The sequence below is a fragment of the Molothrus ater genome, chromosome 19, assembly GCF_012460135.2.
Source record: "Molothrus ater isolate BHLD 08-10-18 breed brown headed cowbird chromosome 19, BPBGC_Mater_1.1, whole genome shotgun sequence".
Taxonomy (NCBI): Eukaryota; Metazoa; Chordata; class Aves; order Passeriformes; family Icteridae; genus Molothrus; species Molothrus ater.
The window spans coordinates 4,767,287-4,795,114 of NC_050496.2; the positions used below are offsets into that span (position 1 = coordinate 4,767,287).

The window sequence follows — 27,828 nt, forward strand, 5'->3', positions numbered from 1 at the left end:
GCGCGGCGCAGAGCGGAGCGAGCGGAGGATGCTGCGGGCGGGGGCCGCCGCCAGCCCCGCTCCCGGCCCCCGTCCCGGTCCCGGGCGGGAGGAGTCCCCGGCGCCCCCCGGCCGCTGAGCCCGGCCCGGCCATGGGGGCTCTGACCAGCCGGCAGAACGCAGGGGTGGAGGAAGTGGATATCCCCGCTAATTCCGTCTACAGATACCCCCCGAAATCCGGTGAGCCCCCGGGGTGTCTCGGGTCCCGGTGCCGCCGGTGGGGAGGGAAAGAGGGGAGCGAGTCGGGCAGGCACCGGGCACGACCTTGCTCCGGGCGGGGTGACCCTGCGCACCCCAAAACAAACCCTGACGCACGGGGGGGGGCACCCTGAAAATCTGGGTCTGGTGCGGGCACCCTGCGTGAGTTCGGCGCGGAGGGATGGGGGTCCCCCCTCTCCAGGAGCCCCTCTGCCCGTACACCCCGCTTCCCAAACTTGGCTGAGTTGACGCGACTTAATGACATTATTGTCATGATTATTTCTGTAGCCGTGGTCTGCGGCACCGGGCTCCGGAGTTGCTTTTTATAGCCGGTTACTCCGGTGCTGGCTGCTCGGGAAAATCCTGGGTTTAAATTCCCGGGAGGATGAGGGAGGCTGGGGTGGGAGGGATTGGAGGGGATCCCTCCTTCCCAGGGCTCTGCCCCATCGTAGCACCCCAGCCCCTGCCCTGGGGAGCCTTCCCGGCTCCTCTCCGCTCCTCGAGGCTCGCTGTGATTCATCTCCCGCTCCCCAATCCGGCCCTGGCTCAAACCTTGTGCGTGACCTTGGAAAATCCGTTCCTCCCCTCCGTGCCTCACTTTTCCCTGCAAGGGCCGGGCTGAGCGGATGTCCGAGGGGGAGGGAGGGGTGATGGGGTCCAGCCCTCGGGTGAGCAGCGCTTCAGAGCCGCAAAAATACCGGCCCCGGTGGGTGATGCCCCGGAGCACCGTGTGTGCGTGCGAGGAGACTGCACAGGATCCTTGCAGCACTGAATATTACTAATAGGTAACTATTTTGGTAGTTAATAGGATAAGGTAAACGCTCAGATCGTTAGTGCTGTGGCAAATTATTCACTAATTACAACTAAAGACCTCCTTAGCAAGAATTACAGCCAACACAAACCCTGTGCTTGTCCTGCAAAGCTGTGCTTGCCTTTTTTTTTTTTTTAATTTTAATCTAAAATAGGTTGCACAGCTGGCTGGAGATGGCTGATCCTTGACAGCCTGGCCTCCTGCAGGGCTCCCCCAGCTCCCCTTTTTACGTGGTTTCAAGGCCTCTGTCACTTTGATGCCAGGTGAGGCTGGACCAGCCCATCCACGGGATTGCTCTTTGTAGGGTCGGTGTCTCTGTGCATTACAAGTTTTTCCCTTGGGACCCTGTCTTATTAAGGGGATCTTGAAATATCTGGATACGAAAGGGTGGAGGGTGCAAGTGCACCCAGCTGAGCACTTGCAAGCTCATCTCAGCTGCAGAGGTCACCAGGCTGATGCTCACCTCCAGCTTTCAGGGGGAGCCTGGGGCTCCTGGCTGTGCTCAGCTGGCCTGGTCCCACTGCTGGCTCTGGGGGGGATGTCCTGCTGCTGCCCAGGGTCCCTGGGAGAAGGGCAGGACGTGCCCAGTGACACAGCCATCTGCACAGGGACAAGGGCAGGCTGGTGACCCTGGGAGATTATGGCTGGTTTGCCTTTAATCCGATGGGATTTGCCTCCAGCGCTGCCGGCAGCTGAGGGAGGATGTGCCGGGCAGAGGAGCTGATTCTGCTGTGGCAGCAGCGCTTCCCTCACCTCAAAAGCCACCTGGAAACAGCCACTGGCTTGGAAATGTGGTCCTGGAGGGGAATCTCAAGGGACCTTGGGGCATTTTCCTCTCTCTGTGGATGTGGCTTTGGCTGTTGGGCTCTCTCAGGATGGCCAGTGCAGCCTGTGGGAATAGCACAGCTGTGTCTGGTCCCTGTTTAGCATCTCCGCATCCTGGGGGTCCCATCCCCTCCAGACAGTGTCAACAGGATTAGTTAAACCATAATTTTGGGGTTAAACCATAATTTTTGAAACAAAGGCTGAGATTTACTTCCGTGGCTGCCTCTGGGAGGCAGAGCCAGTGGGGGCTGTAGATGGAGCTCACTGCCTGGCTACTGGCCTGGCTTTTGGGGCAAGTCCCCAGCTTTCAGCCCCTGTCCCCAGCTGAGGCTGGCACCGAACTCCCCTGGGGCACATGGGGCTGTGAGCAGGGCAGGAGCACAAGGATTCCTGCAGCAGTGCCCCCCAGTCGTGGGGCACAAGCCCAGGGGGTGGCAGAGCCGTGGCAGCCGAGGGCTGACACAGCAGTGCCATGGCAGGGTTTGTCCTCAGCTCTGGCTGCTGCTGGCTCTGGCTGCCTGCTTTAGAGCACAGAATTAAATAATGGGCTGCCCAGGGGCAGAAGCACCCAGAGCCTTTACCCAGCCCATCCCAGCACCCTGTGCTGGCACCCGTGGCCGCAGGGTGTCCCTGTGCCAGCACCAAGCCATGCCACTGTCTGGGCTGGCTGCAGGCTGTGCAAACCTGTGCTTCCCTCACCAGGGGTGTGTGGATGAGCTGGGAATGAGCTTTTCTGGTTTAGCAGCTTTGGAGAGACAAAGGCTGCAGTACCAGAGCCCAGCAGGGCAGTGGTGACTGGGGCACAGTGCAGGACCTGTCACACACGAGGGTCCTCACCCTTCTCTGTCAGCTGGACAAGGTGGCATCGCTGCCACTCATGGGGAAAAGGAGCTGACAGCTGCTGCCAGGTGTGTGCTGGTGCCAGCAGATGTGCAGGACACACAGACATTTTTTTTGCCAGGAGCCTGAGGCAATTGGGGTTTATTCCTCCTTTCCAGCAGCTGCTCTGTGCAGCCCTTCCTGAGATGTGGCTGTCCTTGACAGGCTCTCCTTCCCTGGGAGTGGGCGTTGGATTTACAGTCAGCCCATGATAAGGTGGCTGTGGCTGGGAAGGTGCTTCCCTGCCCCCCAGCCATGTCCAGGGAGTCACTGACAGGCTCCTGCCCATGCCCTGGGCTTTCCTGTGCTGCTGCTTCCCTGGAAAAGCCTGGCACCACTCAAGCCTCTTGTTTAGCAGCAAGGAGGACCCTTCCTGGGAGGGAGCACAGGGCTGGTTCTGCCTCTGCTCTCAAGAGGGAGTTGTAGCCTCTGGGGGATGTGCTGGGAGCCTGCAGCAGCCAGGGATGCTCCCAACCCCTGGCAGGGAGACTGGGTGATGGCAGCGTGGTCCTCACCTGCTCTGCCCATCCTGTGGGAGCCCCCAGCACACACTAAACCCTGGCTGGGCAAATCAGAGAGCCTGTGCTCTATTTTCCAGCTTTTCCTCACTGCTGGGGTGGCTTTTCTCCATGTTTAAATGTAATTTTTTTGCCATCTCCTGCTCTTGCTCCAAGTCAGTGTCAGGAAGAGCTCTGGATGGCCCCGTTCTCCCCTGGTTGTGCTGTTGCAGGCAGCTCTGAAGGCACTTTGCTCTTGAGGCTTTTTTTTTCCACCTGGCCGAGTCCTTCCAGGCGAGCTGCCTATAAATTATGTAGATGGAAAATGGGACCTGAAAGCAGCAGGCATCAATAATTGATGGTCGACGTTTGCTCAGGGGCTGGCTGCATCCAGGCATGGCTGTGCCACGGGGCTGGGGCAGAGCTGTGTGACCCCACTCCTCCCTCCTGGCCCAGAGTTACATCCCCCCTACTCCTGCCCTTGGGCTTGGGGCTCCCTTTTGGGTTTCAGTGCAGGATTAAAACCTGATCCAGCCCTGGACAGGCCCTGCCTCTGTTGGAAGCTGATTGCAGAGCTGCAGCCCAGGTTTAAGCTCCTTTATCTGTGGTCCCCAAATGTTTGGTTTTGGGGTGTCCCCCACGGGGGTGCAGATGGATCTGTGCTGATGGGTTTGGGGTTTTTATAAGCTAAACCCTGCCCCTGTGGCATCCCTGCCAGGATGCAGGACACTGTCCATATCTGACTGACTCCTGGTGCCTCTGCTCACCCCTTGCTGCTGCCCCATCCCTGTCCACCTTTCCCTTTCCCTTTTTTGCCACCTCAAGTCCCAGCCCTCCTGCCTGGCCAGTTTCTGTGCCACAACATGCTTTCCCCACACAGCCCAGCTCTCACAGACAAGGAGCAGGCACCAGTTGTCTCCTGGCTGGGCTGGGAGGAAACTCCCCTGGAGTGGAGAAGTGCCTGACCTGGGGGCTGCTCCCAGCTCGGGGCTGGGACATTCCGGTGTTTTGGCTCTGTGAGGGAAGAAGGAACTCTGGAAGAAAGAACCCAGGGCAACGTGGAGCACTCTGCAGGGCAGGTGCTGGCCTCCTGGAGGGTCTACAGGACCCCAAAATCCTGCCTGGCAAAGGTGAGCCCTTCCTAGGGAAGGCTGCAGGCTGAGAACTGACAGAACTCGGGTCAGTTGTGCTCTGCCCACGCTCCTGGTGTCAGCTGCAGCCAGCCTGGGCAGTGTCTGGCTGGGGACACACTGCCCTGGGTGGCACACGAGGTCTGTGCCATCAGGGCAGGAGCAGCCCTGGACTGTATCTGGCTCCGGGCTGCCCTTCCCGGCAGCATCCCCAGGATGTGGGAGCCAGCCCGGCTCCTCCGGGGCTCTCTGCAGGTCAGGCTGTGCCCCTGCCTCTCCTGCCCCCTTCGGGGCATGAGCTGCTGTTTATGGCCAGGATTAGCGCTGCTCTGCTGCCCCAGGGGCCATCTCCTCTCCCTCCTCACCAGGATCCATCCACTCCTGCCAGGGCGGGGATGGCTGAAGGTCAGGGTGACCTTGGGTGGCTCAGGCCGTGCTGGGGCTCGCAGGGGTTTCCCAGACTGGGAAAGGGGAGCAGGCGCTGTTAAATCCCAGGGATGGAGCAGCCCCGAGGGCTGGAGCCCTGCGCCTCTCCCCATCCCGGCTCGGAGCGTGGCGCTGGAGCGGGTGGGATGCCGGAGGAGGGGAGGGCAGGCAGGGACCGTGGTCCTCGGCAGCCTCAGTGTGTGAGCTCAACCACAAAGGCTCCCAGCAAGGTGACCCTGGGCACAAAGTCACCTCCGAGCCATCGATCCGGTGGCTTGGTGCCGCTCCCCTCGGCTTAGGCGCTCGCTGTGCTCTCGTTTCAGGGAGTTACTTCGCCAACCACTTCATCATGGGCGGGGAGAAGTTCGACTCCACGCACCCCGAGGGGTACCTGTTCGGCGAGAACAGCGACCTCAACTTCCTGGGCAACCGGCCCGTGGTGGTGGGTACCGGGGGGAACCGGGCACCGGCACGGCCCAGTCCGACCCGGGACAGGCTGAGTGTGACAGGGGAGGGGTGGGACAGGCTGAGTGTGACAGGGGATGGGTGGGACAGGCTGAGTGTGACGGGGATGGGTGGGACAGGCTGAGTGTGACATGGGGGGTGTGCAGGACAGGCTGAGTGTGACAGGGGATGTGCAGGACAGGCTGAGTGTGACAGGGGATGGGTGGGACAGGCTGAGTGTGACAGGGCGGGTGGGACAGGCTGAGTGTGACAGGGGATGTGCAGGACAGGCTGTGTGTGACGGGGGGGTGGGACAGGCTGAGTGTGACAGGGGATGGGTGGGACAGGCTGAGTGTGACAGGGGATGTGCAGGACAGGCTGTGTGTGACGGGGGGTGGGACAGGCTGAGTGTGACAGGGGATGGGTGGGACAGGCTGAGTGTGACATGGGGGGTGGGACAGGCTGAGTGTGACAGGGGAGGGGTGGGACAGGCTGAGTGTGACAGGGGATGTGCAGGACACACTGCTGGGTGTCCCCTCCATGGGCAGAGCCTGCCAAGCCCACCTGGAGTGGATTCTCGGATGGCTCATACAAGGGCTGGGTTCCTGCTTGTGAAAAACGCCAATCACTTGTTTTTAAAATTTTAAAAGTTTAATAGTAATAAAATGGTTATAAAAATAGTAATACAATTAGAGTAATAATAATTTGGACAAATTGAATTAGGACAATATGAGACAATAAATACAAAGAGTTACAGATGTCCAGGTACCTTTTTCTGGGCAGCACGAGCCCGAAAAAAGGACCCACATTAACAAAGGATTAACCCTTAAAAACTTCAGCCTGTTGCATATTCATACACTTCACACATGATGTATAAATTCCATTCAAACACAGGATTCTGTCTGGTCATCATCAACTTCTTCCTCTGAATCCTAACAGCGCCTTCAAGGCAGGAAGAAGTTCGTTTCTCCTGATAATGGAGCAATAAATTTTTTTTCTCTGAAAGATTTAGATGTCTTGTGGCTGCTATCTCACTGTGAGTCCTTTCTTTAAAAAAAGTATCCTACATAGCATCGTTTCTATTTTAACATTCTTTATAACCTAAAACTATATTTAACACAGTACTTAAGAGAATTAATACAGCATTACTTTCTAACACAACACATATAATATTCATTTTAATATTTGCAAAAAGCCAATCATAAAATATGCATTTTTCACACTGCTGCAGCCTGTCTCCTATCCAGGACTGGTGGTGAAGGGGAATTGGGCTGATTTAATCCAACTTCTTTCTCATTCCCTCTCCAAGAGCTGAGTTTTCTCTTGCCTTCCCCATCTCATCCAGGAGCCATATCCCAGACAGGAGGGCACACAACACAGAGGCCCTGGTGTGGTTCAGGGGAGTAGAGCAGCTTGGACAGGAGCAGCTGAAATTACTCCCCAAGCTCTAACAAGGAATGGGAAGAAATAAAATAAAATAAATAAATAAATAAATAAATAAATAAATAAATAAATAAATAAATAAATAAATAAATAAAATAAATAGTGAAAAGACTGGGGGTAGGTTGGGGCTGGGAGGGGCGTGGATGGGTTTTGCACTGCTGGGTGCTGCCAGCTCCAGCTGGTCTCAGGGCACAAGGGAACCTGGCTGGAGGGGGTCCCTACACTCCAGGCTCCTGGAGATGGCTTTTGTGCTTGCTGCCTTTGGAAAGGGAGGAAATGAGAGCAGGAGCTCAGGCTGGGAGTGATGTCCCCCCTCATCCAGGTGCCTCTCAGCAGTGGGACAACTCATCAGCACTGACTGGAGGAGTTTGGGGGGTTAAATATTCAAAAGATTCAGGGCGAGGACTTAAAAGTCACCAAAGCTTTTCTGTTAAGTTGAGATAAACTTGCCTGGTGCTTTGGCCCAGCTCTCAAGCATTGCCTGCTGCCAGTAAAGTTCCTGTTTCCTCCTTGGAACTGGCTTTGGTAGTGCTTTGGCAGCATCTTGTGGTCCTTCAGCAGGGAAGTGTCCAGCCCTGGGCTGTGCCAGAGCAGGGATCCAGGCAGAGCCATGGTCAGGAGCACCCACAAAGCCCAGGAACAGTGGGGGCCAAAGGCAGAGCCTTTCCCTCCCTCCTCTGCGCTTCCCTGAAAATGAGACGTCAGCACTCAGGGTCTCTTCCAGCAGCGAGTGTTGAGAAATCCTCTTGATTACAGTAAAAGGCTCTAAACTGCCCAGTGAGCAGTTCCCATGTCAGCAGAGCAGCAGGGAAGGCAAAGGAACAGCTTGGAAACAGCAGAGAGAATTAATCCAGCATCACGAGCTAAATTGTCCTGCTCCGGTTTAATTACCGATGGCTCTGGGCTGCAGAGCTGTGACCAAGATCCAAGATCCCATTTTCCTGGGGAGCAGGGGCAGTTCTGGGGCTGCACTTTGACTCAGGCCAATTTTGGGGGCTCAGGGAGGAGCTGGGGGATCTGTGTTGGTTCTGGTCCCAGCCTGTGTCCAGGCAACACTTGGGTCTCTCTGATGCTGCCTCCAAGTGCTAGCCGGATGCTTCTTTGTGATATTTTTGCTTTCTGACCTTCTGGGAGAGCCCTGGTGGGGCTGGAAACATTAAAGATGGCCACTACTTTTTGGTGGAGGATCAGTTTTGGGTTCCTTGGGGATCAAGGACCAGATGATCTTGGAAGAATTGTGTCCCAAGTGCTCTGTGAGCAGAGCAGTTTGTCTGAGCTATGAACAGCGCTGCTGCCACAGGGATGTGCAGGGCAGCCAGAGGCTGTGCAGGCTCTCCCCTCCATGGGTACATGATAATCTGGATTTTCCAGCTGGGAACAGGTTCCCAAGGGGCTGGGAAGGGCGTTGCAGGTTTAAGTAGCTGCCACCATGCAGGGGCTGAGGAGCAGAGCAGCTGCTGGAGGCACTCAGGGAGCACAGGGGAAGCCAGGAACTGTTGAAATGTGCCACTGGGTTTCCCTGCCCACGCAAAGCTGCTGGGGTTTGTTTGTAGAAAAACCCCAAGACAGACTTTTGAGGGTGGTTTTTATTTCACTTCAGCAAAAGCTGGTCTGCACCAAATGTTGCTATAGGCACGTGGATGACATTCTTAACTGCACCACAACCGTTACCCAGTTTTTTCTGTTGTGTTTCAGCTTGATTGAAAGTGAGGAGATGCAAAACGTCCTCTGAAGAGTCCCTTTCTGACATGCAAAATCTGGCTTGTAAAATTCAATTTAAAAAGAAATCCAACCACCCCCAAAAAGTGCTTTTCACACGTGGGAGTGAAAGAGCCCGAAGTGGTTTCTGCAGAGCACAATTTGCCTGTGGCACTTCCCCATCCTGCCCAGCCCCACAGCCCCTGTCACCCCCCTTCCCTCCTCTGTCACCCACCCCTGGCTGCTGCAGCAGGAGGGGGGGTGCACCCATGGGCTGGTTTGGGTATGGTTTGAGTGGTGCAAACGAGCAATTTTGGGTGACTGCATTAGTTTGAATAGCAGGGGATGTATCACGACATGGCACAACCTGTCATGACAGGCTCAGCTTCAGCCTGGAGCATGTTCCCACTCTCTCCCCTCCAGCTGCAATGGGTGACTCTGCAGGTGCTCAGTTCTGCAGGTGCACGTTTAGTGACTCATACAAAAGTTCGTTAACAGCAGTTTAATGACTCTGCTGCCCTTTTCCCCTCCTGCAGAGGGTGAGAGCAGTGGGAGGCAGTTCCACAGTGCTGGCAATTCATGTCCAAAGCCTCTGATGCCATCAGCCATGCTGTGCCCAGCCCAGGCTTTAGTCTGCCTTCAGTGGCACCTGTGGGATCAGAGCTGTGGGATGGTGGAGCAGGGATGGGACAGAGCTGTGCCTGCACTGGGGGACTCTGCAGCTGCCTGTCCCAGCCTGTCCCTCTGAGCCAGCACGGGTCCCCCAGTGCCATCCCTGCTCTGCAGGGCTTTGGGCACAGGAAAGGTGGGGATGGCTTTGGGGACAGGAAAGGTGGTGATGGCTTTGGGGACAGCTTAGGTGATGATGGCGGTCCCATGTGAGAGCACCAGGAACATGGGACATGGGACATGGGAAATGGGCAGCTGAGCTCCTGCAGGGCATCCCCAAGGGCCACCTGCCCTTGTCCCCTCGGTACTGAGGTGCAGTGGGTGCCCTGGTGAGGGACAGTGGGACACTATTCCCTCTCCAAAGGCAGCAGTTGAGACTCTTGGACCATCTGCCATCCCTGATGGTACCTGACACCCTCCTGCCTCTGGCTGTCCTTTGGCACATGGTGGCAGCTTGCCAGCAAGCTGGGCCTTAGTCAGGGCTGATCCCTCCTGCAGCTAAACCTACCTGGGAGATGGAGATGGAGAGGGGGAGGTGGCTCCTGCACCCCTTCCCCACTGCCCTCAGTCTCCTCTGGGTGACTGCAGTGCCACAGAGAGGGTGTCCCCATGGTGCCCCTGTGTCCCCTCTCCCCAGGAGCCCTGTAGCCCCTGTCAAGTGCACAGAAAGGACTGGGAAGGACAATGTCACCTTGGAGGAGGGATGCTGCCACCTGCCTGCTCCTGCCCAGACACTTTGCTGGCTCTCTGCTCTGGGCACGGGGCTGGCAGGATTCCACCACCCAAAATCCCATCCACCACAGGGAGGAAACAGGGACACTTGTGCCTGTTTTTTTCTTGGCTGGTGGGCAGGGAGGGAGCCTCAGCTCTGCCCAGCCTCATCCAGCAGCATAAAAATCCATCAGCAGCTGCTGCCCTGTGCCCCCCATCCCCTTCAGCCTCCAGCCAAAGGGACAAGGAGCAGCCCCTCTGTGTCCCCTCCCCAGTGAAACTGTCCCTGCTGTCCTGGGCTGTTTGTGAAGGGATGTCCCTGTCATTGTGCTGCCTGGTACCCAAGTGCCAGCAGGGGTTCCAGGTGCTCAGCACCCATCAGGATGCCCAGGCCACCCCAATTCCCTCTGTAGGGCGTTGGGGTCACTGAGGGGCCCAGAGCCACGGCAGTGCCCCCGTGTGCTCTGCCTTCAGCGGTGTCTCTCTCGTCCTAGTTCCCTTATGCTGCTCCACCTCCTCAGGAACCCGTGAAGACCCTCAGGAGTTTAATCAACATCCGCAAGGACACCCTGCGCCTCGTCAAGTGAGTCCCCGCGGGCAGGGAGGGTCCTGCTGGGCGCTCCCAGCGATGCGGGCACGGGGCTGCTCTCATTCCAGCGGGATGGAGGATGAGCCTCTGTCCTTCCCCTCCTGTCCCGGGGCTGCTCTCATTCCAGCGGGATGGAGGATGAGCCTCTGCCTTCCCCTCCTGTCCCGGGGCTGCTCTCATTCCAGCGGGATGGAGGATGAGCCTCTGTCCTTCCCCTCTTGTCCCGGGGCCGCTCTCATTCCAGCAGGATGGAGGATGAGCCTCTGTCCTTCCCCTCCTGTCCCGGGGCTGCTCTCATTCCAGCAGGATGGAGGATGAGCCTCTGCCTTCCCCTCCTGTCCCGGGGCTGCTCTCATTCAGGATGGAGGATGAGCCCCTGCCCTTCCCCTGCTCTCATTCCCGCACGATAGAGGATGAGCTCCTGCCCTTCCCCTCTCATTCCCGCATGCCAGTACAGGCAGTGCCGCAGGATTAAAGGATTTTAGCGCTGCCTTTGAAGTGCTTTGCTTCTTCTTCCTCCCCCACCTTCCAAAGGCTTTGCTGGAGGGAGGCTGGGGATTGCGGCAGGGCCGGGGGATGCGGGATTAGGGCTCAAATCTGTCTGCGGCGCTTCCCAGCCTGCAGGCGCGACCTTGGGCGTGCCCGGCGCTCTTGTTGTGCCTCAGTGTCCCCTGATGGAGGGCAGCAGCCCCTTTTGGTGCCGAGGGGATTAGTCCTGGAGCACCCCAAAGCCCAACTCCTGGACCCTCTGTGCTCCCCAGGTGCTCGGAGGAGGTGAAGACCCCGGGGGAAGAAGTGAGCAAAGCCAAGGTGCACTACAACGTGGAGTTCACCTTCGACACGGACGCCCGTGTGGCCATAACCATCTACTACCAGGCCACTGAGGAATTCCACAACGGGGTGGCGAGGTGAGGGACCCCAAACAGGCCTGTGTCACCTCCCCAGCCTGGCCTGTGTCCCCCCAAGCCTGGTGTGTGTCCCTGCCTGATGGACATGGAGCCTCCCCCTGAGCATCTTTCCTCTTCAGGACAGGAAACAGCTGAGGTGGTGCTGAGATTGGAGGGGGCTCCTTGTTTCCCCCAGGTGCCACCACCACATCCTTGCCATGCTCTGCCACCTCCCTCCCTGTCACATCCTGCCCCCTCTTTTTACCTTCAGATCATAATGGAGGCATGGGGAAATAATTCTCCCTCCCAAACCCCTCCAGGCTGGCTGTGGAGTTGTCCCTGTCCCCTCCTGTGCTGTGTTTATTTTACCCTGTGGATTATTTTAGCTCATTTTAGAGTTCTCACCTCAGCCCCAAGAGGCATCTGGGAGGGGAGGAGTGACAGACACCCTCCCTCTCCCATTTTCCTGGCATCTCTGTGCTCTGGGGAGAGCAGGAGGGGTGTGGGGACACCCGAGGTGCCCTGACCCTGTCCTGTCTCCATGGCACAGCTACACCCCCAGGGACAACAGCCTGCAGTCAGAGACGGTGCACTACAAGCGGGGGGTGTGCCAGCAGTTCTGTGTGCCCTCCCACACCATCGACCCGTCCGAGTGGAGCGAGGAGGAGGTGGGTCCTGACTTCATCCCGTGCAGATGGAGGTGGGAGGAAGGCTCAGCTCTTCTCCATCTCACCGAGCCTCCCCTGTCTCTCTCCAGCTGGGCTTCGACCTGGACCGCGAGGTTTATCCCATGGTGGTGCAGGCAGTGGTGGATGAAGGAGAGGGTGAGGAGGGCATTCCTTGCTGGGATGGCTTTTCCTGGTTTGCTGGCATTGTGATGCCAGCTGGGCAGAGCCTCCTGCTTTTCCTCACTGCTGCTGTGGCTCTGCCTGTCCCCCTGCACATCCCCAGGCCCTGAGTGCTCCTTTGTGTCTTGCAGAGCACAGTGGGCACTGCCACGTGCTGCTGGCCACCTTTGAGAAGGTAAGTGCCAAGCTGGGGCCATCCCCCTCCCCCTGCCTCCATCACCCACCAGGTACAAGAGCCTGGAGAATCCCTGGGAATCGGGATGGTGCTGCTGGGCTGGGATATTTTGGGCTGCTCCTCAAATCCTGGGACTGTTCCCTCATTTTAAGCACCCACTTCTAAGGCATTTGGGCTCAACTCCATCTTCCTTCCTCCAACAAGCTTTGCAGTGTGTGTGACCTGCCACAGCTACCTGGTGCTGGGCTGTCAGGAAAAGCCAGAATTCCTGCAAAATGGGCTTGTTGGGAGCAGGGAGGGAGCAGTGACAGCCACAGGGTGGGTGGGTGCTCCAGCACAGCAGCCCAGGAGTGCTCACCCATGTGCTCTTTCCTCCCTCCAGCACAGTGATGGCACCTTCTGCGTGAAGCCCCTCAAGCAGAAGCAAGTGGTGAGTGCTGAGGTGTCCCTGAGGTGCAGGTGTCCCTGCCAACCCTGCAGGGGAGGCACTGAGGGGTTTTGGGGAGCCCCAAAAGCCCCAAGGCTCTCCCAGCCTTTTGCATTGATAACCTTGAAATTGCACTCCCCTGCCTCCCAGGGATTGCAATTTCAAGGTTATCAATGCAAAGAGAGCCCCTGGATGCTGGTGGGAGGAGGACTGGCCCAAGCAGGGGTTTGGGAGCCCAAGGTGTCTGTGCTGCTCACCCCTTGCCCATGGGATTGCAGGTGGATGGTGTGAGCTACCTCCTGCAGGAGATCTACGGCATTGAGAACAAGTACAACACGCAGGACTCCAAGGTGTGTGCCTGCACCCCCTGCCTGCACCCCAGGGCCTTCCCTCATCCCTTCTTCCCCTCCCCTAGCATAGGCCTGGCCACTGAAACGTGCTCAGGGCAAGAGTTTGCAGCACAGCACAGAGCTGGTGCTGGCTGGGGACATTTTGTGTTGGCATTGAAGGACTGAGCTTTTCCCCCATCCTTAGTGGTTCCTTGGGGGAAGGGAGATGGCTTAGATGGGGAGCATGGGGTTCAAGGCGTGGGATGGATGGGGAGCATGGGGCTTAAAGTATGGGATGTGCCTTATGCTGTTAGAGGACATGAAATAAAATGACACACAGGCTGGAAACTCCAAGGTAAAAAGAAGGGAAGTTTATTTTCTGACTTCAACATTTATAGACTTTTAAAAGTGACAGTGGAGGATTGGAGGATGAAAGTGCCACCTCTCCAATGACACTGGACAAACCAACAGTCCAGCAAATTACTCCTCTTCTAGAAAAGAATGTAAAACAATAATTATTTATATAAAGTGTGTGAGAAGGTTCATTACAAGAATGTAAACATCAGAAGGCTTAGAAGAACTTAGAAGAACAGGGCAACATTATGCTCTGCTCTAATATGTAAAAATTGGGGTGAAAATGTGGGTTTCTGTTTCCTTTGGCCTCATCTCCCAGCCTCCTGGAGGAGAGGAATGAGATCCCAGGGGGTCATTTCCAGAGCAGGCAGCCCATGGACACAGGCAGAGCTCTCTCTGAGCACCCAGCCAGTGTTTTAGAGCACGGGCTGGGGACCCCCGAGGCCGAGCAGGTCCCTCTGTGCCCTGGGCAGGTGGCCGAGGACGAGGTGAGCGATAACAGCGCCGAGTGCGTGGTGTGCCTGTCGGACGTGCGGGACACGCTGATCCTGCCCTGCCGCCACCTCTGCCTGTGCAACACCTGCGCCGACACCCTGCGCTACCAGGCCAACAACTGCCCCATCTGCCGGCTGCGTGAGGCGGGGAGAGGGCTGGGAACGGGCTGCGATCCGGGGGAACGGGCTGGGATCCGGGGAAACGGGCTGCGATCCGGGGAACGGGCTAGGATCTGGGGAACGGGCTGGAATCCAGGGGAATGGGCTGGAATCTGGGGAAACGGGCTGCGATCCGGGGGAACGGGCTGCGATCCGGGGGAACGGGCTGGGATCCGGGGAATGGGCTGGGATCCGGGGGAACGGGCTGCGATCCGGGGGAACGGGCTGGGATCCGGGGGAACGGGCTGCGATCCGGGGGAACGGGCTGGGATCCGGGGAATGGGCTGGGATCCGGGGGAACGGGCTGCGATCCGGGGGAACGGGCTGGGATCCGGGGGAACGGGCTGCGATCCGGGGGAACGGGCTGGGATCCGGGGAATGGGCTGGAATCTGGGGAATGGGCTGGGATCCGGGGAAACGGGCTGGGATCCGGGGGAACGGGCTGGGATCCGGGGGAACGGGCTGGGATCCGGGGGAACGGGCTGGGATCCAGGGGAACGGGCTGGGATCCGGGGGAACGGGCTGGGATCCGGGGGAACGGGCTGGGATCTGGGGAATGGGCTGGGATCCGGGGAAACGGGCTGGGATCCGGGGAATGGGCTGGAATCTGGGGAATGGGCTGGAATCTGGGGAAACGGGCTGGAATCCAGGGGAATGGGCTGGAATCTGGGGAAACGGGCTGGGATCCGGGGAATGGGCTGGAATCTGGGGAATGGGCTGGGATCCGGGGAAATGGGCTGGGATCTGGGGAACGGGCTGGGATCCGGGGGAACGGACTGGGATCCAGGGGAACGGGCTGGGATCCGGGGAAATGGGCTGGGATCTGGGGAATGGGCTGGGATCTGGGGAAACGGGCTGGAATCTGGGGAAACGGGCTGGGTTCTGGGGAATGGGCTGGGATCTGGGGAAACGGGCTGGGATCTAGGGGAGTGGGGTGGGATCTAGGGAAACAGGCTGGGATCTAGGGAAATGGACTGGCAGCTCTGGGAACGGGCTGGGATCTCTACGAAAGGGCTGGTGTCTCTAAAAATGGGCTGGTGTCTCTAGGAACGGGCTGGCATCTTTAGGAACGGGCTGGGATCTCTGGGAACGGGCTGGCAACTCTAGGAATGGGCTGGCATCTCCCCTCCTTGAGCTCTGAGCTCTGCAGTCCCTGTAGCCCCACTAGGGATGCCCCTCTTGGGAAACAGGGTGTCATTTTTCACAGAATTCAGAGAATCACTGGGTTGGAAGAGACCTTCAAGATCACTGAGTCCAACCCAGCCCCAACAGCTCAACTAAACCCTGGCACCCAGTGCCACATCCAGGCTTTGTTAAACACACCCAGGGATGGTGATTCCACCACCTCCCCGGGCAGCCATTCCAGAACTTTATCACCCTTTCTGTGAAAAACTTTGTCCTAATATCCAACCTGTATTTCCCTTGGTGCAGCTTGAGGCTGTGTGCTCTGGTTCTGTCAGTGCTGCTGGAGAAAGAGCCCAGCCCCAGCTGAGCACAGGCACCTTTCAGGAGCTGTGAGAGTGATGGGGGCAGCCCTGAGTCTCCTTTGCTCCAGGCTGAGCACCCCCAGCTCCCTCAGGGGTTCCTCACAGGGTTTGTGTTCCAAGCCCCTCACCAGCCTCGTTGCCTCCTCTGGACGTGCTCAAGTGTCTCAGTGTCCTTCCTAAAGTGAGGGCCCAGAACTGGACACAGCACTGGAGGTGCTGCCCAACCAGTGCCCTAGCAATGGACCAGCATCTCCCGCCCTCGAGCCCTGCAGTTCCTTTAGCCCCACTGGATGCCCCCCTTGGGAAATGGGGTGTCATTTTTTGACAGGTCTCCTTTCAATGCCTGGTTTTCACCCCTCCCTTTTTCCCCTGCTGCCCCAGCTTTCCGAGCCTTGCTTCAAATCCGAGCCATGAGGAAAAAGCTGGGCCCACTCTCGCCCACCAGCTTCAACCCCATCATCGCCGCGCAGACCTCGGACTCCGAGGAGCACTCGGTCAGTGCCAGGCTGAAGGTGGGACCCTGGCCTCTCCCACCAGCGTGGGGAGGTTTGGGCATCCGTGTGTCTCTGAAGAAGAGGGTTTGATTATTTATTTATTGCAAATTCATCTTGCAAAAATGCAGGGTTGATATTACAAAAAACAAAAAACAAAAAAAAAAAAAAAAAAAAAAAGAAAGAGGAAAAAGCTTTTTGGCTGAGTGTCCATTCTCTAGGTTTGAGCTTCTTCCTGGGGCATTTTGATCCCACTGGGAATGAGGGGATCAGCAAAATGGCCCAGGAAGGATTCTCACATCCTCACCCCATGATCCTCTGTGGGAATGTTCCTCACTTGGGGTCACCAAAGCTGGTGGTGTTCGCAGGGGTCCCAGGATGAGGGAAGAGATGAGGATCTTGACTCCATGTTTCAGAAGGCTTATTTATTACTTTATGATATATATATTATATTAAAAGAAAATGATATATTAAAACTATACTAAAAGGATAGAAGAAAGGAATTCATCAGAAGGCTAGCAAAGAAAAAGAATGGAATGATAATAAAATCTTGTGACAGACCAGAGAGTCCAAAACACCTGGACTGGGATTGGCCATTAATTAAAAACAACCACATGAGAGCAATCAAAGATGCACCTGTTGCATTCCACAGCAGGAGATAATTACTGTTTACATTTCGTTTCTGAGGCCTCTCAGCTTCTCAGGAGAAAAAACCCTGTCAAAAGGATTTTTCCTAACGTATGTCCTGACAATGCTCCCCGCAGTCCTCGGAGCACATCCCGCCGGGTTACGAGGTGGTTTCCCTGCTGGAGGCCCTCAATGGGCCCCTGACGCCGTCGCCGGCCGCGCTGCCCCTGCGAGCCCTGGGGGACCCCCCTGGCGTGGGGACCCTGCCCTCCTACGGCAGCGAGGGCCCCCTGCCCCCCCTGAGGGCCCTGGCACCCCTCGAGCGCCTGCCCGACTGCGGCCCCGTGGGGCTCAAGCTGAAGAAAAGCATCTCCAAGTGAGTCCTGGGGTGGGTATGGGAGGCTGGGGGGGCTCAGGGGGTCTGGGGGATGGGGGCAGGGGTGAAACCTTCTGCTTTGCCCCTCTGGCCAGGTCCATCTCACAGAACTCCTCCATCCTGCCTGAAGAGGAGGATGAGAAGTCGTGCACTGAGTCAGAGCTGAGGGTGGCCAGGAGGAGATCCCCGGCCCGGCATGAGGAGGTGAGCACTGTCCAAAATCAGTGTAACTCCTTGCTGCTGGTAAGGAGTTGAGGCACTGGGGGGGCAGCAGGCTAGGGGGAGGCTTGGGATCAGAGGGACTGGCTGGAGTTGCCCCTCCTGGCTCTTCCTCCATCCATGAGAATGCCTGGAGGAGATGGGCCATCCATGCTGAATATCCCCCATCCCATCCTTCCCATGGGCTCCTCTTCCAGGAATGTGGTGCAACCCCAGAGAGTGAAAACCTCACCCTGTCATCATCAGGAGCCATCGACCAGTCCTCGTGCACTGGGACACCCCTGTCCTCCACCATCTCGTCCCCAGAAGGTACAGCAGGGAGGGGCTCATAGGTGCTGGCAGGGCAGGAGAGTGGCATGGTGATCTCAGGACTGTCACACTGTGGGGGGATGCAAAGAGGGGTGGCATGGCCCTTCTTACCCTGCCATGGACATTGGATGGAGCCCCAGGGTGTCACCTCTGCTTTGTCACCTGTACACCTGGAGATGGGAATCACAGGGACACTGATCATGCCTGTTTTGTCACCCTGTAGACCCAAAACCAGGGTGCTGTGAGCCCTAGGGACCTGCTGCTGGCAGCTTTGCACTCATCACATCTCCGTGGTGTGCAGCCAGTCCTTCCTCTGCACCCCACTCCTCCTCATTAGCCCCTGTTCCATTAGTGGGTGCTGTGCCATGACTCCCACCCGTGGGTGGGGGGGTCCAGCGGCCCCCTCAGCCCCTGCTCTCCCCCAGAGCCCGTGAGCAGCAGCCTGGCTCAGTCCGTCATGTCCATGGCCTCCTCCCAGAGCCAGCACTCCCAGCTCAGCACCGACACCGTGTCCTCCATGTCTGGCTCCTACATCGCCCCTGGCACGGAGGAGGAAGAGGAGGAGGAGGAGGAAGAGGAGGGGGACATGCTCCCCTCACCCGCGGCCGCGAGCGCCACAGCCTCTGATGGAGAGGTGGGGACTGGGGGCTGTTGGTGGAGCCCAGCTTGGAGAGCTCCCCCATGGGATCTAACTCCTCCTCCAAAACCACTGGCATCAGATTTTATTTTTCTTTTCCTTCCATCTTTCCCATCTTCTCCTACAGTCAACACCTGTGGAGTCCCCAGATCTGAATTTTGTCAGCATCTCTGCCGAGGAGCGCGATGCTGAGGTAACCAGAACCATCCCCCAGGGGACTGGGAGCTGTGGTGTCACCTGGCACTGTGGGGGGATCCCAGTGGTGCCCAGAGTTGGGAGCTGTGGTGTCACCTGGCAGCGTGGGGGATCCCAGCTGTGCCCATACTGGGAGCTGTGGGGGGATCCCAGCTGTGCCCATACTGGGAGCTGTGGTGTCACCCTGCACTCTGGGGGGATCCCAGCTGTGCCCATGAAGGGGGAAGCTGGGCAGTGGCACCACGTTCCCCCAGGGCTGGGCTGGGCAATGTGCTGCCCACGCATCCATGTCCCTGTGGGCTGCCCTGGGGATGGATGGGGCAGTGGGGCTGTGTCCCACCAGGGCCAGGGATGTTCCCCCAGAGGGACCTGGGAGCAGCCCCTGGCACAGCCCTGGGCTAACACTCGCTGCCTCTCGCTGTGCCACAGGGCAACGATGTGCTGGAGGACGAGGACGCCTCTCCCACACAGGAAGACGGTAAAAGGCCCTGGGTCGTGGTTGTCCCCTCACTTTCAGCTCACTGTCACCGTGAGTGGGAGGTGCTGTGCTGTCCCCAGCTCCCCCACTGACATCAGGGAGAGCCCTGGGGGACCCTGGAGTCAGAGGAACATCGGGGACACCCACGGGGGCTGAGCACCAGTGGGTGGGGGAGCCAGGCAGCCATGGGGACCAGAGGGCTCAGTGTGGGACATGAGCAGGCCGTGGCTGGTTCTTCCATGGAGCAGGACCCATTGGTTTTTCCAAGGAGCCAAATGGGAAAGAGGCTTCTCTGTGTGGTTTTTTTCCCTCACCAAGGTCTTTTCTCAGATCTCTGAGACTCTCCCTGTAGAAATCAGTGTCTGGGCTGATTCCCATAGGAAGGGGCTGCAGAGCTGTTCCCTCTGGGATGCTTTCCTCACTTTCTTTGGCCTGTCTTCAATGTGCTTTTGCAAATCAACACATGCACATTGAGGGCTCCTCTCACCTTCTCCCTTGAGCTCAGGCAGCCAAGGAGAGAGGGAAAGAGGTGGTCACCTCCATGCCATTGGCCACCAACTGCCCTGGATTGCTTTTGGGCAACAGGGAGGCCAACAGTGTGCCCCCTCCCACATTTCCAAGTCTCTTTTTAACAAAAATACAACAAAACTATTTCCCCGTCCACCCTGGATGCTCAGCCAAGCTGGAAAGCAGGAACACCCATGGAACACCCATCCCCAAATCATGGCCTCTGACCTGCAGAGAGGCTCGTGCTGATGGGGAGACTCAAGTATAACACATAGGAGAACCAGAGGCTGTGGTGGACATCCATGGGCATCCCAACAGCTCTGGGAGCAGGATGGCCTCTCTCCTTAGGACACAGTCCTGCACCTGTTCTCAGCAGGGCTGCTGGCACATTTGGGAACATCCCTCCTGAGGTTCAGTCACCTGCATCTGATGGATGCAGGTAAGACCCTGGAGGCTGATCTCTTGTAGAAGCGATGCTAAGAAGCAGAGTTCCCTCCCTCATCCCCAAAAGCCTCCATGCCCCTGCAAAAGCTTGGCTATGGCTTCTTTTGCCCCACGCATCCAGCTACTGCCTCTTGCTGGCATCCACGCAGCTCTCACTGCACCGCTGGTGCTGGAGAGGCTCCTGCAGGAGGTGATGGGTGCCACCACAGCCTGGCTGTGCCAGAGGGAAGGTCTGGCTGAACCCTGGGCAGGTTCATGCTCATGCCCACATTGTTGCTGTTCCGATGCGGCTGCTGCGAGGAGAGGAGCAGCCGGGGCCGTGCCCAGGCCTTATTGTCCACTCTTCACCCGCTCCCACCCCGGTGCATCGTTCCTGTGTCATTTTTTTGTTTTGAAAGAGGCTGGGGAGGGGAGAGGAAAAGCCCCAGCAGTCCCACCCCCAGTGCCAAAGGCGGCCGCGGCGGTAACTGCCTTAACTCCCTTCCAGGCCCGAGGACAGGCGCTTTCCTCGGTCTGAGCTGTGACAATAACAATGACATGGGCATCGCACACGTGAGAGCGCTGGACAATAAACTGTGCTCTGAGGCCTGCTTACCTGGTGAGTGGCCGTCTGCTGAACATGAACTTGGGGTGGGGGGGACAGTTCCACTCTTCCCTGCATCCCCCCAGCCCTTTGCATCCATCCCTCCTCTCCCATCACCATCATTCCCACCATTCCTGCCAGGTTGTCCTCACTGCACCCCTCCAGCCATCCCTCTGTGGGGCTGAGCACCAGCCATGTCACCACCCATGGGTCAGGGTGGCCTGTCCAGACTGGGATGTCCCCCGGCAGCTGCAGACTTGCTTTGCTGGGATTCTCTGTCCCTTGGCCAGGGGGCTGCTGGCACCCCAGGAGGCACCAGTTCTCCTTAGGAAGGTGTTGTGTGGCACAGCTGTAGCCTGGTACAGGCTTGTGGTGGGCACAGCAGTATTTTGTGTCGGGGTGTGATCCACAGGCAGTCCAGCTGTGCAGCCTCCCAAGTTCAGGGAGATGGGGTGTGTCCACCAGGTCATCTTTCTACAGAGCCCCAGCATTCATCCATCTTTCCCATTTCTTCATGCTTTCTCCCCCACCCTCCTTCCACTTTTATTTCCTCCCAGCCTCTCTCCATCCCTTTCTTTTCTTCCTTCCCCCCAGGCTCCTCCGTCTGTGTGAAAGTTCATGTTCGCTCTGTGCCAACACGGTTTCCTCCACCCACGCTTGTGCCCCTTCCCTGCCCAGAGTTGCCCAAAGGTGACAAATGTATTGAACACCCCTGGCCCCTGTGTGGAAGGGGGCAGTGGGCTGGGGACCCTGCCCAGCCCTGCAGGCTCTTCTTCCTCAGCCTGTGTGTGGGGAAACGAGCCAAAAAGCCAAAACAACACCCTCCATGGGGTCTCAGTCAATACATTTGTGGACAAGCTGAAAGCAGCTCTGCCTGTGCCTTGCCCCTTCAGCTGACTTTGTGGCAGGTCCCAGACCTGCAGCAGGTGCTGGAGAGCCAAGAGGGTGGGTGAAACCCACTGGAGGGAGGAGAAATCCTTTCTTTTCCTCTGCTCCTTTGGGAAAGCCTCCTCTCCTGCTGCCTTGCCTGTTCCTGGTGGTTTCTGTGCTGGAGAAACATGGCTGAGGCTCTTGGGGAGGAACACACAAGCCCTGTGTCCTCTCCATCACCCTCTGTCAGCACTGGCTGAGTCCTGCTGGCCTGGGGGGGCTGGGGAGGGAGCTGGGGGTGTCCCAGCAGCACCTCTGCTTTGCTGGAGGGCCTGGCAAAGCATCCCCTGGCTGTGGCAGCAGCCAAAGCCATCCTTGACTGCATCCCTCTTGGTTGTGCTGGGGGGAGGATGAGGAAGGGGGAGCTTTGCAGCCCAGATGGCTCCAGCACAGGGTCAAATTCTTGCTCTGCTGTGAGGTGTGCACTGGGCTGGCATGCAGGAGCTGGTCCCTGGGCTGAGCCCAGCCAAGGATGCCCTCTCCATCCTTTGGCCACCACACCTGTCCATGTGTCCAGCAGCTGCAGCCCTCAGCACCAGCTGTGCTGCATGAGAGGGGTGATCCAGCCTTGGCACATGTGGGGAAAAGCAGAGGGAGAGGAGGTGCAGAGTGGGGGCTTTGGGGCTCTCCGTGGTCCCTGGGAATGGCAGACATGGTGTTCTCCATCCCTTTTCCTTCACTGTAGGATACAAGGCATTTTTTCCACATAATAATGGACAGTGATCATTGTTTTCTGACTTTCCTTTTTGAGCTGTTGTACCAGTTTGTGTAGATCAGGATGTTCCAGCAGTTTGCAACCAATTTTTAACAATCCATTCCAGCAGGGGTTTTAGACAAAATGTCATATAACACATCTAACGTACATTTTGGTGCAGTTTTTGGTAGGAGTAGCTGAAGTCACACTCTGCTCTATATGTGCACGTACAAATACATGGATTCAAGTGGTTACAAAGCTGTATCTTTGTGTCACCCACTGTTAAATTGTCACAAGGGGTTCTTTGACACACACCCCTTATCCTATGGACACTGCGATGGATTCAGGGTCATTATCAGGAGACATTTCGAAATGATAGACACAGTTCTGTGTCCAAACCCACTGTTTAGGCTATCAGAATATTACTTTCACATATAAACCCCTGTCATTCTCTCACCACACAACAATCTACATCAGTGGTTTGCCATGCATGTGTGTGATTGTTAAAAGCCCATGCTCAGAGCTCCAATGGATCTAATCCCATTCCCACCACCACGATTTGGTGCTTGGTACATACAGAAACACTCTGTGTTGCTAAGGCAAACACTGTGACCTTACTAGTGATGGGGACATAAGAAAATTTCATTGAAGACCACCAGAATTTAAATGCCTTTTCAAATTTCAATGAATAAAAGTCCCTTTTCCCATTCAGTGATTATCCCAGAACTGCAGGAGTGTAACCACAACTGAGCTGGAATACAGCTGGGTGCTGAAGACACTGCTTTGAGCAATTTCCAGACCATCAGCCAAGCTGGTCATTAGCATTTGGATACTTTTGATATTTGAAGCTGATTACTGTGTGTTTCCAAGAGCAGATAAGGAAGACCTTAAGGGTTGATCTGTAGTGTTCAAATAATTGATGGTTGCACCCAATTGATCAGTCAGAGTTTCAAGACTGATATTGTTCAACACTCCTATTCCAGTTCCCAATATATCAGTTAGATGTGTGGGGTAACAGCCTCTGGTTTAGCCAGGAAAACCACCCAGCAGAGGAGGTACCTGTAAAAGATGAATGTTTTGGTTGGATAGCAGGAACATTGGTCTGCATCTCTTTAAGGACTAGGATTAAACAATATTTGTTGTTGCTCAACCAGCTTGACCTTGAAATGTTCAGAGTTGATTTTATAAGTCTTGGAGAAGTTTTTGGAGCAGTTGTGGAGGGTATGCTGGGCACCCTTAAGCCCTCTAGAGTACAGTCAGCTTCTATATCACAAGGAGTTAAGATCAGTATTGTGTCTTTAAATTTACAGTCCTTTAGGCTCGTGGTGAGACAGACTGGGGGTGTTCCATGTTTTGTGGTTTTGTTTTGGCTGTATCATTCATAAAATCTCTCAGGGCTTGTACCCAGTTTATGACAGCCCCACTCAGTGATTGTAGGGAAGGCAGCTGCATCCTGGCCCTTGAGATCTGTGGTGTTCAGAGTCTACATCTCCAAGTCCATCAAGTCTCTTGGACAATCTCCAAGCTGGTGGCATTCGATAATGATGTTTTTGTCCTCTCTGTAATGGATGAAGGTGCAGGACGTGGTTCCTCAAAGCTTCTTTTGAAATCTCTGCAGATTTCAATCTGGTGGGAAAGAGCTTTGTGAGGAGGCAAAAGTTCTCATCCCAGGGATTTTTGAACATGAGGTTTAACTAAAACCTACAGATCTATGTCCTTATGTGGATCCTGTGGAGCATGGGTTGCAGGGGCTGTCCCCAGGGTTCAGAGCATCCCCTGGCTGCAGCCTCTGCTGGGGGCAGGTGGAAAAACAGCTTTGGAAAGAGAAACTGGGGAAAGACATCTGCCAGAAAGGCTGGCACCGAGGTGGGGGAGCTGGGGAGCTGCTGTAGAAAACCTGAAACCCCCTGAGAGCTCCTGCTAGTTTAAAGCCACAGATGCTGTGAGCTGTGAGCAGTGGGCTGGGCCAGCCGGTTGGGTTTCACCAGGATGGATTTGGGAGCTGGGTTTCAGCAGGATGGATTTGGGTTTCACCAGGATGGATTTGGATGGATTTTGATCTGCCCAGGGCAGCTCTGCCAGCTGCTGGCAGCAGGGGAGACCCCTCCAGCAGCACAAGGGGGAGGGGGTGGGTGGGCACAGGGCTGATACCCTGCTCCAGGGCCAGACCATGTCCTGCTGGCCCAGCCCTGCTCCTCAGCACCCACTCAAGGGCGCACAGAGCACAGCTGGGTCCCTGCACTGGCGCACTGCAGTGACTCAGGCCATATCGAGCCCTTAATGGGATTTCCGTGTGCATGTACGTGTGGTCCTGTTTAATTATCCATTCCCTCCGGGATCTGCAGACTTAAGATGCCTCGCTCTCCAGCCTGAGCTCGCCATGAAAAGCCACTCGAAATGGCAGCTGTCACCTCCCATAAATCAGCAGGCAGCAGGATTTTGTTGCTCCCCCTCTGAGAAAGCCTCAGCCCTTGGCCTTGGCATGGCCTCACGCAGTCCTTCCAGCTCAGAGCTGCCCTGGGCACAGGGTTTAACCTCGCTGGAGGGTGCAGCCAAGCTGCCTTAGGGGTGCACCCCCTTCCTAAGGGCACCACGCAGCCTCTGATGGGTTTGGTGGTGGGACACAAGCCACGGGCCGAGCTCTGCCAGCCCCCTGCCCCAGCAGCCTGCAGCTGGAGAGGAGGCATGGGGGACCCAGCTGCCCCCGCACCACAAGCATGTCACCCCTGTCACCCCTCGGTTCCCCTTGGCACCAAACCCCGGGGGGCTCCAGCATGGGGACCCTCACCCCGTGCCTGGTGGCAGCTCCCTGCCCCCTCCCAGAGCCGTTCACAGGGGATGAGACCCCCCCAGGCCCCGCTGTCACCCCCTGTGCTGCTCGTGTGCATGTCCCCGTGTCCCCTCCCCTGTCCCCGCCGCTCCCGCCTTCACCTTGTGCCTTCTGGTCTCTCCTGCCACGCAGCCGCCGTGCCGGACTCCTGCCCCATTAACATTGAGGAATAGGTGAGACCATGAGACCCCAGAGCTGCATCTGCCCCGTGCCCCGTCCCCCCGGGGGTTGGCACTGCGTTGTCACCATTGCTGGTGGCCCCCTCACTGCCCAGGCCAGGGGACATCCCTTGGTGCCTGACCTGCAGCCCCACCCGCATGGGGCCTCTCACCGGGCATGGGTGGCCCCCTTCATTTAGGTAATTTAAACCCAGCCACTGTGCTTCCCGTTTGGCCCTCAGCATTCCTGAGAAATTGGGGTTTTTAGGGGCTCCCCAGCCTGGAGAGGTAAGTGCAGGCACCCCCAGTCGTCACTGCAGCCAGAACCCCACGGGGGGCTGGGGAGATGGGTGTCGCTTTGGGAGAATAAATCACACCCCCCGTGGAAAAACGAGCTCAGTGCACCCGTGGGCTTTGGGAGCCCCTAACCCCCATTTTCTCCCCCCAGGCCCAGAGGCAGCCAACAACAACGTGGGGCTGCAGCAGACCTGGCCCCGCTGCCCCCCGGGCCCCCCGGAGCAGGCAGCAGCCCGCCCTGCCCGTGTGAGGGCTCAGCCTCGGGGGGGCACGGAGCCCCCTGCCCACCCAGAGGGACCCTGGTGTCTGGGCACCCTGGGCATCGTCGCCGCCACCCCTCGGCTGTACCAGGACTGATTTTCAAAAGAAAAGACGGTAACCTCGACTTTTGTGTGGGGGCTGAAAGCCATGTTACTTTGGAGCCTCCCACTGGCACCTTCCCATTCTCCAGCTCCAATGGGGACGGGCTGGGGTCCCCTCCTGCCCCCCCCCATCATCTTACAGCCCCAGCCTCCTCTCCTCCAAAGTGTGGAGCAGATGGGACAGGGACACCTCACCAAGGGGTTCTGGGATGTGGGTGGGTGGGGGACAATGGGAGGACACTGTTCAGGGCTGTGGGCTCTAGGATGAGTGTTGGGATTGGCATCCTTGGTGCATGAGCTGCTGACTTTCATGGGGGGTCACCCCCCCCCACCAGGTTTGCTGCCCCATGCCCCTGCCCTGCCATGGGCTGTCCCCATGCCATGGGATGTCCCCATTCATGCACTGGCAGTAACTCTGCCCCCATAGCTGCCCCTCCCTCTGCTCTCCTGAGCAGCACCTGGGCTCCTGGGCCTGGCCCCGAGGCACGGAGCAGGTGGCAGGGGTGGGCAGGAGGCCTGGTACCACCCCCAGCCCAGTCACCAGCCCCTGGGGCACTGACAATTTATCCTCTGTCTTCCACCCTGCTGTGAGCTCAGGGCTCTGGGCTGCGCCCTCTCTCTGGAACAAGTGCCAAAAGTGTCACCCCATGCCCCCCGTCCTGCCCTCCCCATAACACTTTGTAGCAAGGGGTGGATGAGGGTGTAGGGGCTGCCCCCATCTCCATCCCCATCCCTCTGGCCAGCACTAGGCTGGCAGCATAAGTGGATTTTGCTCCAAGGGCAGACACACAGGGATAGTAAAGCAGGAGGGATAAAGCCACAGACCTTGGGGCCTGGTGGGGCCACTGGCAGAGGCCAGGCTCCGCTCCAGAGAGCATCAGGCACAGTCAGAAATCACTTGGAGCAGCATCAGACCCTGCATCCCAATCCAGCAGGCTCTGGAGCTGTTTGGGGCAGCCCAGGGTGGGAAGCTGAGCCTCCCTTTTCCCCACCTGGTTTTGTCACATGGCTGTGGCAGCAAAGGCCACCTCCTCCTCTTTCACACAGCTGCATTTCAGAGCCACCTTAGCACAGAGATGCTCCTGCACTGACAGCAGGGTCCCTGGAGGGTGGAAGCAGGTTCCCAGTGCCACCCCCATGGCAGAAAAATTGTGCTGATGATGACTGTGGCTCCTAGAGAGGGATGGAGCCCTTTGGGGGGCTGGGGGTGTTTTCTCTGCCTTTCTCTATGTGGGTCCTGCCAGGACCAGCCATCCCACTGCTCTCTCCCCTGGGCTGGCTGTGTCTCCTCTAAGCTCAACAGGTCCCAAATTCCTCCCTGGGAACCCAGGGCTGGGTGTTTGATGTCAGGGGGTGACATCTCCAAAACGCCATCCTGTGGCATGCCAGGTGGGAGCTGCAAGAGCAGGGAGGGCTCAAGTGGTGGGGACAAGCCCTGTGCCCCGTTTGGGGACATGCTGGGTGACCCAGCCCTAAGGAGCCACGGCAGCACACAGGAGCAGCTTTGGAGGTTCACTGGCATGCTGAGCTGAGAAAACCACGGCAGCCACCTCTTCCCTAAGGCTCCAGCATGGGCAGGGGAGAGAAAATCGGGCTGGTGCTCCAGGGGCACCTCATCTACCAAAGCCCAACCTTCCTCGTGGTTCCAAAGGGGACAAGGACAGCTGGCCTGGCACCCTGGCACAGGCTGCAGCTGTGCTTGTGGCTGCCAGCAGAGCAAGGAGGACTTGGGAGAGACCGTGAGAGTTTTCTGTCTCCTCTGAGCGGTGTCCCCAGCGCTGCTGGAGCCAGACAAACGCACCGGGTGGCTGCGGGCAGGCGCTGCCCTCGCTCAGAGCCATGGAGAGGAGCCGGGAGGAGGCTGCGGCCGAGCAGCGCTGCTGCCTGGCTGTGAGCAAGGAATCCATCCTCTGGGTGGCACAGGAGAGACGGGATTTGGGCACGAGTGACATCAGCGCCGTCCTCGGCCACCCAGGCGGGATGAGGGGCAGGCAGGAGCTGCCAGCGCAGCGCGGGGTGGAAGGTGACAGCCCCTCGTTCCAGTGACCCACGTGTCAGGGATTTAAGGAAGGAAACCAGATTGCTGCTTATGATTTTGCTTTGAGCATGTTTTGGATTTTAAGAGTATGTTTAATAAAGGGTATCTTACGTCGACAAAATGTCTAGAGTCAT

The 27,828-nt window shown here is 57.4% G+C and overlaps 1 protein-coding gene across 4 annotated transcripts; it reads left to right on the plus strand.

Annotated features, from left to right (window-relative positions):
* Positions 1-15: 15 nt before the first annotated feature.
* On the plus strand, positions 16-27,816 carry RNF157 (ring finger protein 157). 4 transcript variants are annotated; one of them, XM_036394558.2, is made up of 21 exons: positions 18-219; positions 5,129-5,247; positions 10,265-10,353; positions 11,121-11,267; positions 11,797-11,914; positions 12,004-12,070; positions 12,226-12,269; positions 12,652-12,699; positions 12,975-13,046; positions 13,853-14,012; positions 15,901-16,013; positions 16,775-17,013; positions 17,109-17,217; positions 17,430-17,541; positions 17,967-18,175; positions 18,306-18,371; positions 18,803-18,851; positions 20,290-20,400; positions 20,980-21,075; positions 24,972-25,012; positions 25,446-25,552. In XM_036394558.2, the coding sequence occupies exons 1-20, from the start codon at positions 132-134 to the stop codon at positions 25,010-25,012; spliced, it is 2,097 nt and encodes a 698-aa protein (XP_036250451.1). In that variant the 5' UTR covers positions 18-131; the 3' UTR covers positions 25,446-25,552. The 4 variants fall into 4 exon arrangements, with proteins under 4 accessions (XP_054372853.1, XP_036250451.1, XP_036250449.1 ...); XM_036394559.2 differs by lacking the exon at positions 20,980-21,075 and having other exon boundaries at positions 20-219; XM_054516878.1 differs by lacking the exons at positions 24,972-25,012; positions 25,446-25,552 and having other exon boundaries at positions 16-219; positions 10,292-10,353; positions 20,980-22,273.
* The last annotated feature ends 12 nt before the right edge of the window (positions 27,817-27,828 follow it).

Excerpts from the sequence above, each read along its gene's own strand:
- RNF157 (XM_054516878.1), top strand. The coding sequence starts at position 132 with ATGGGGGCTCTGACCAGCCGGCAGAACGCAGGGGTGGAGGAAGTGGAT. Across the intron at positions 12,270-12,651 it reads TGCTGGCCACCTTTGAGAAG|CACAGTGATGGCACCTTCTG; the intron begins GTAAGTGCCAAG and ends TCCTCCCTCCAG. Across the intron at positions 13,047-13,852 it reads ACAACACGCAGGACTCCAAG|GTGGCCGAGGACGAGGTGAG; the intron begins GTGTGTGCCTGC and ends TGCCCTGGGCAG.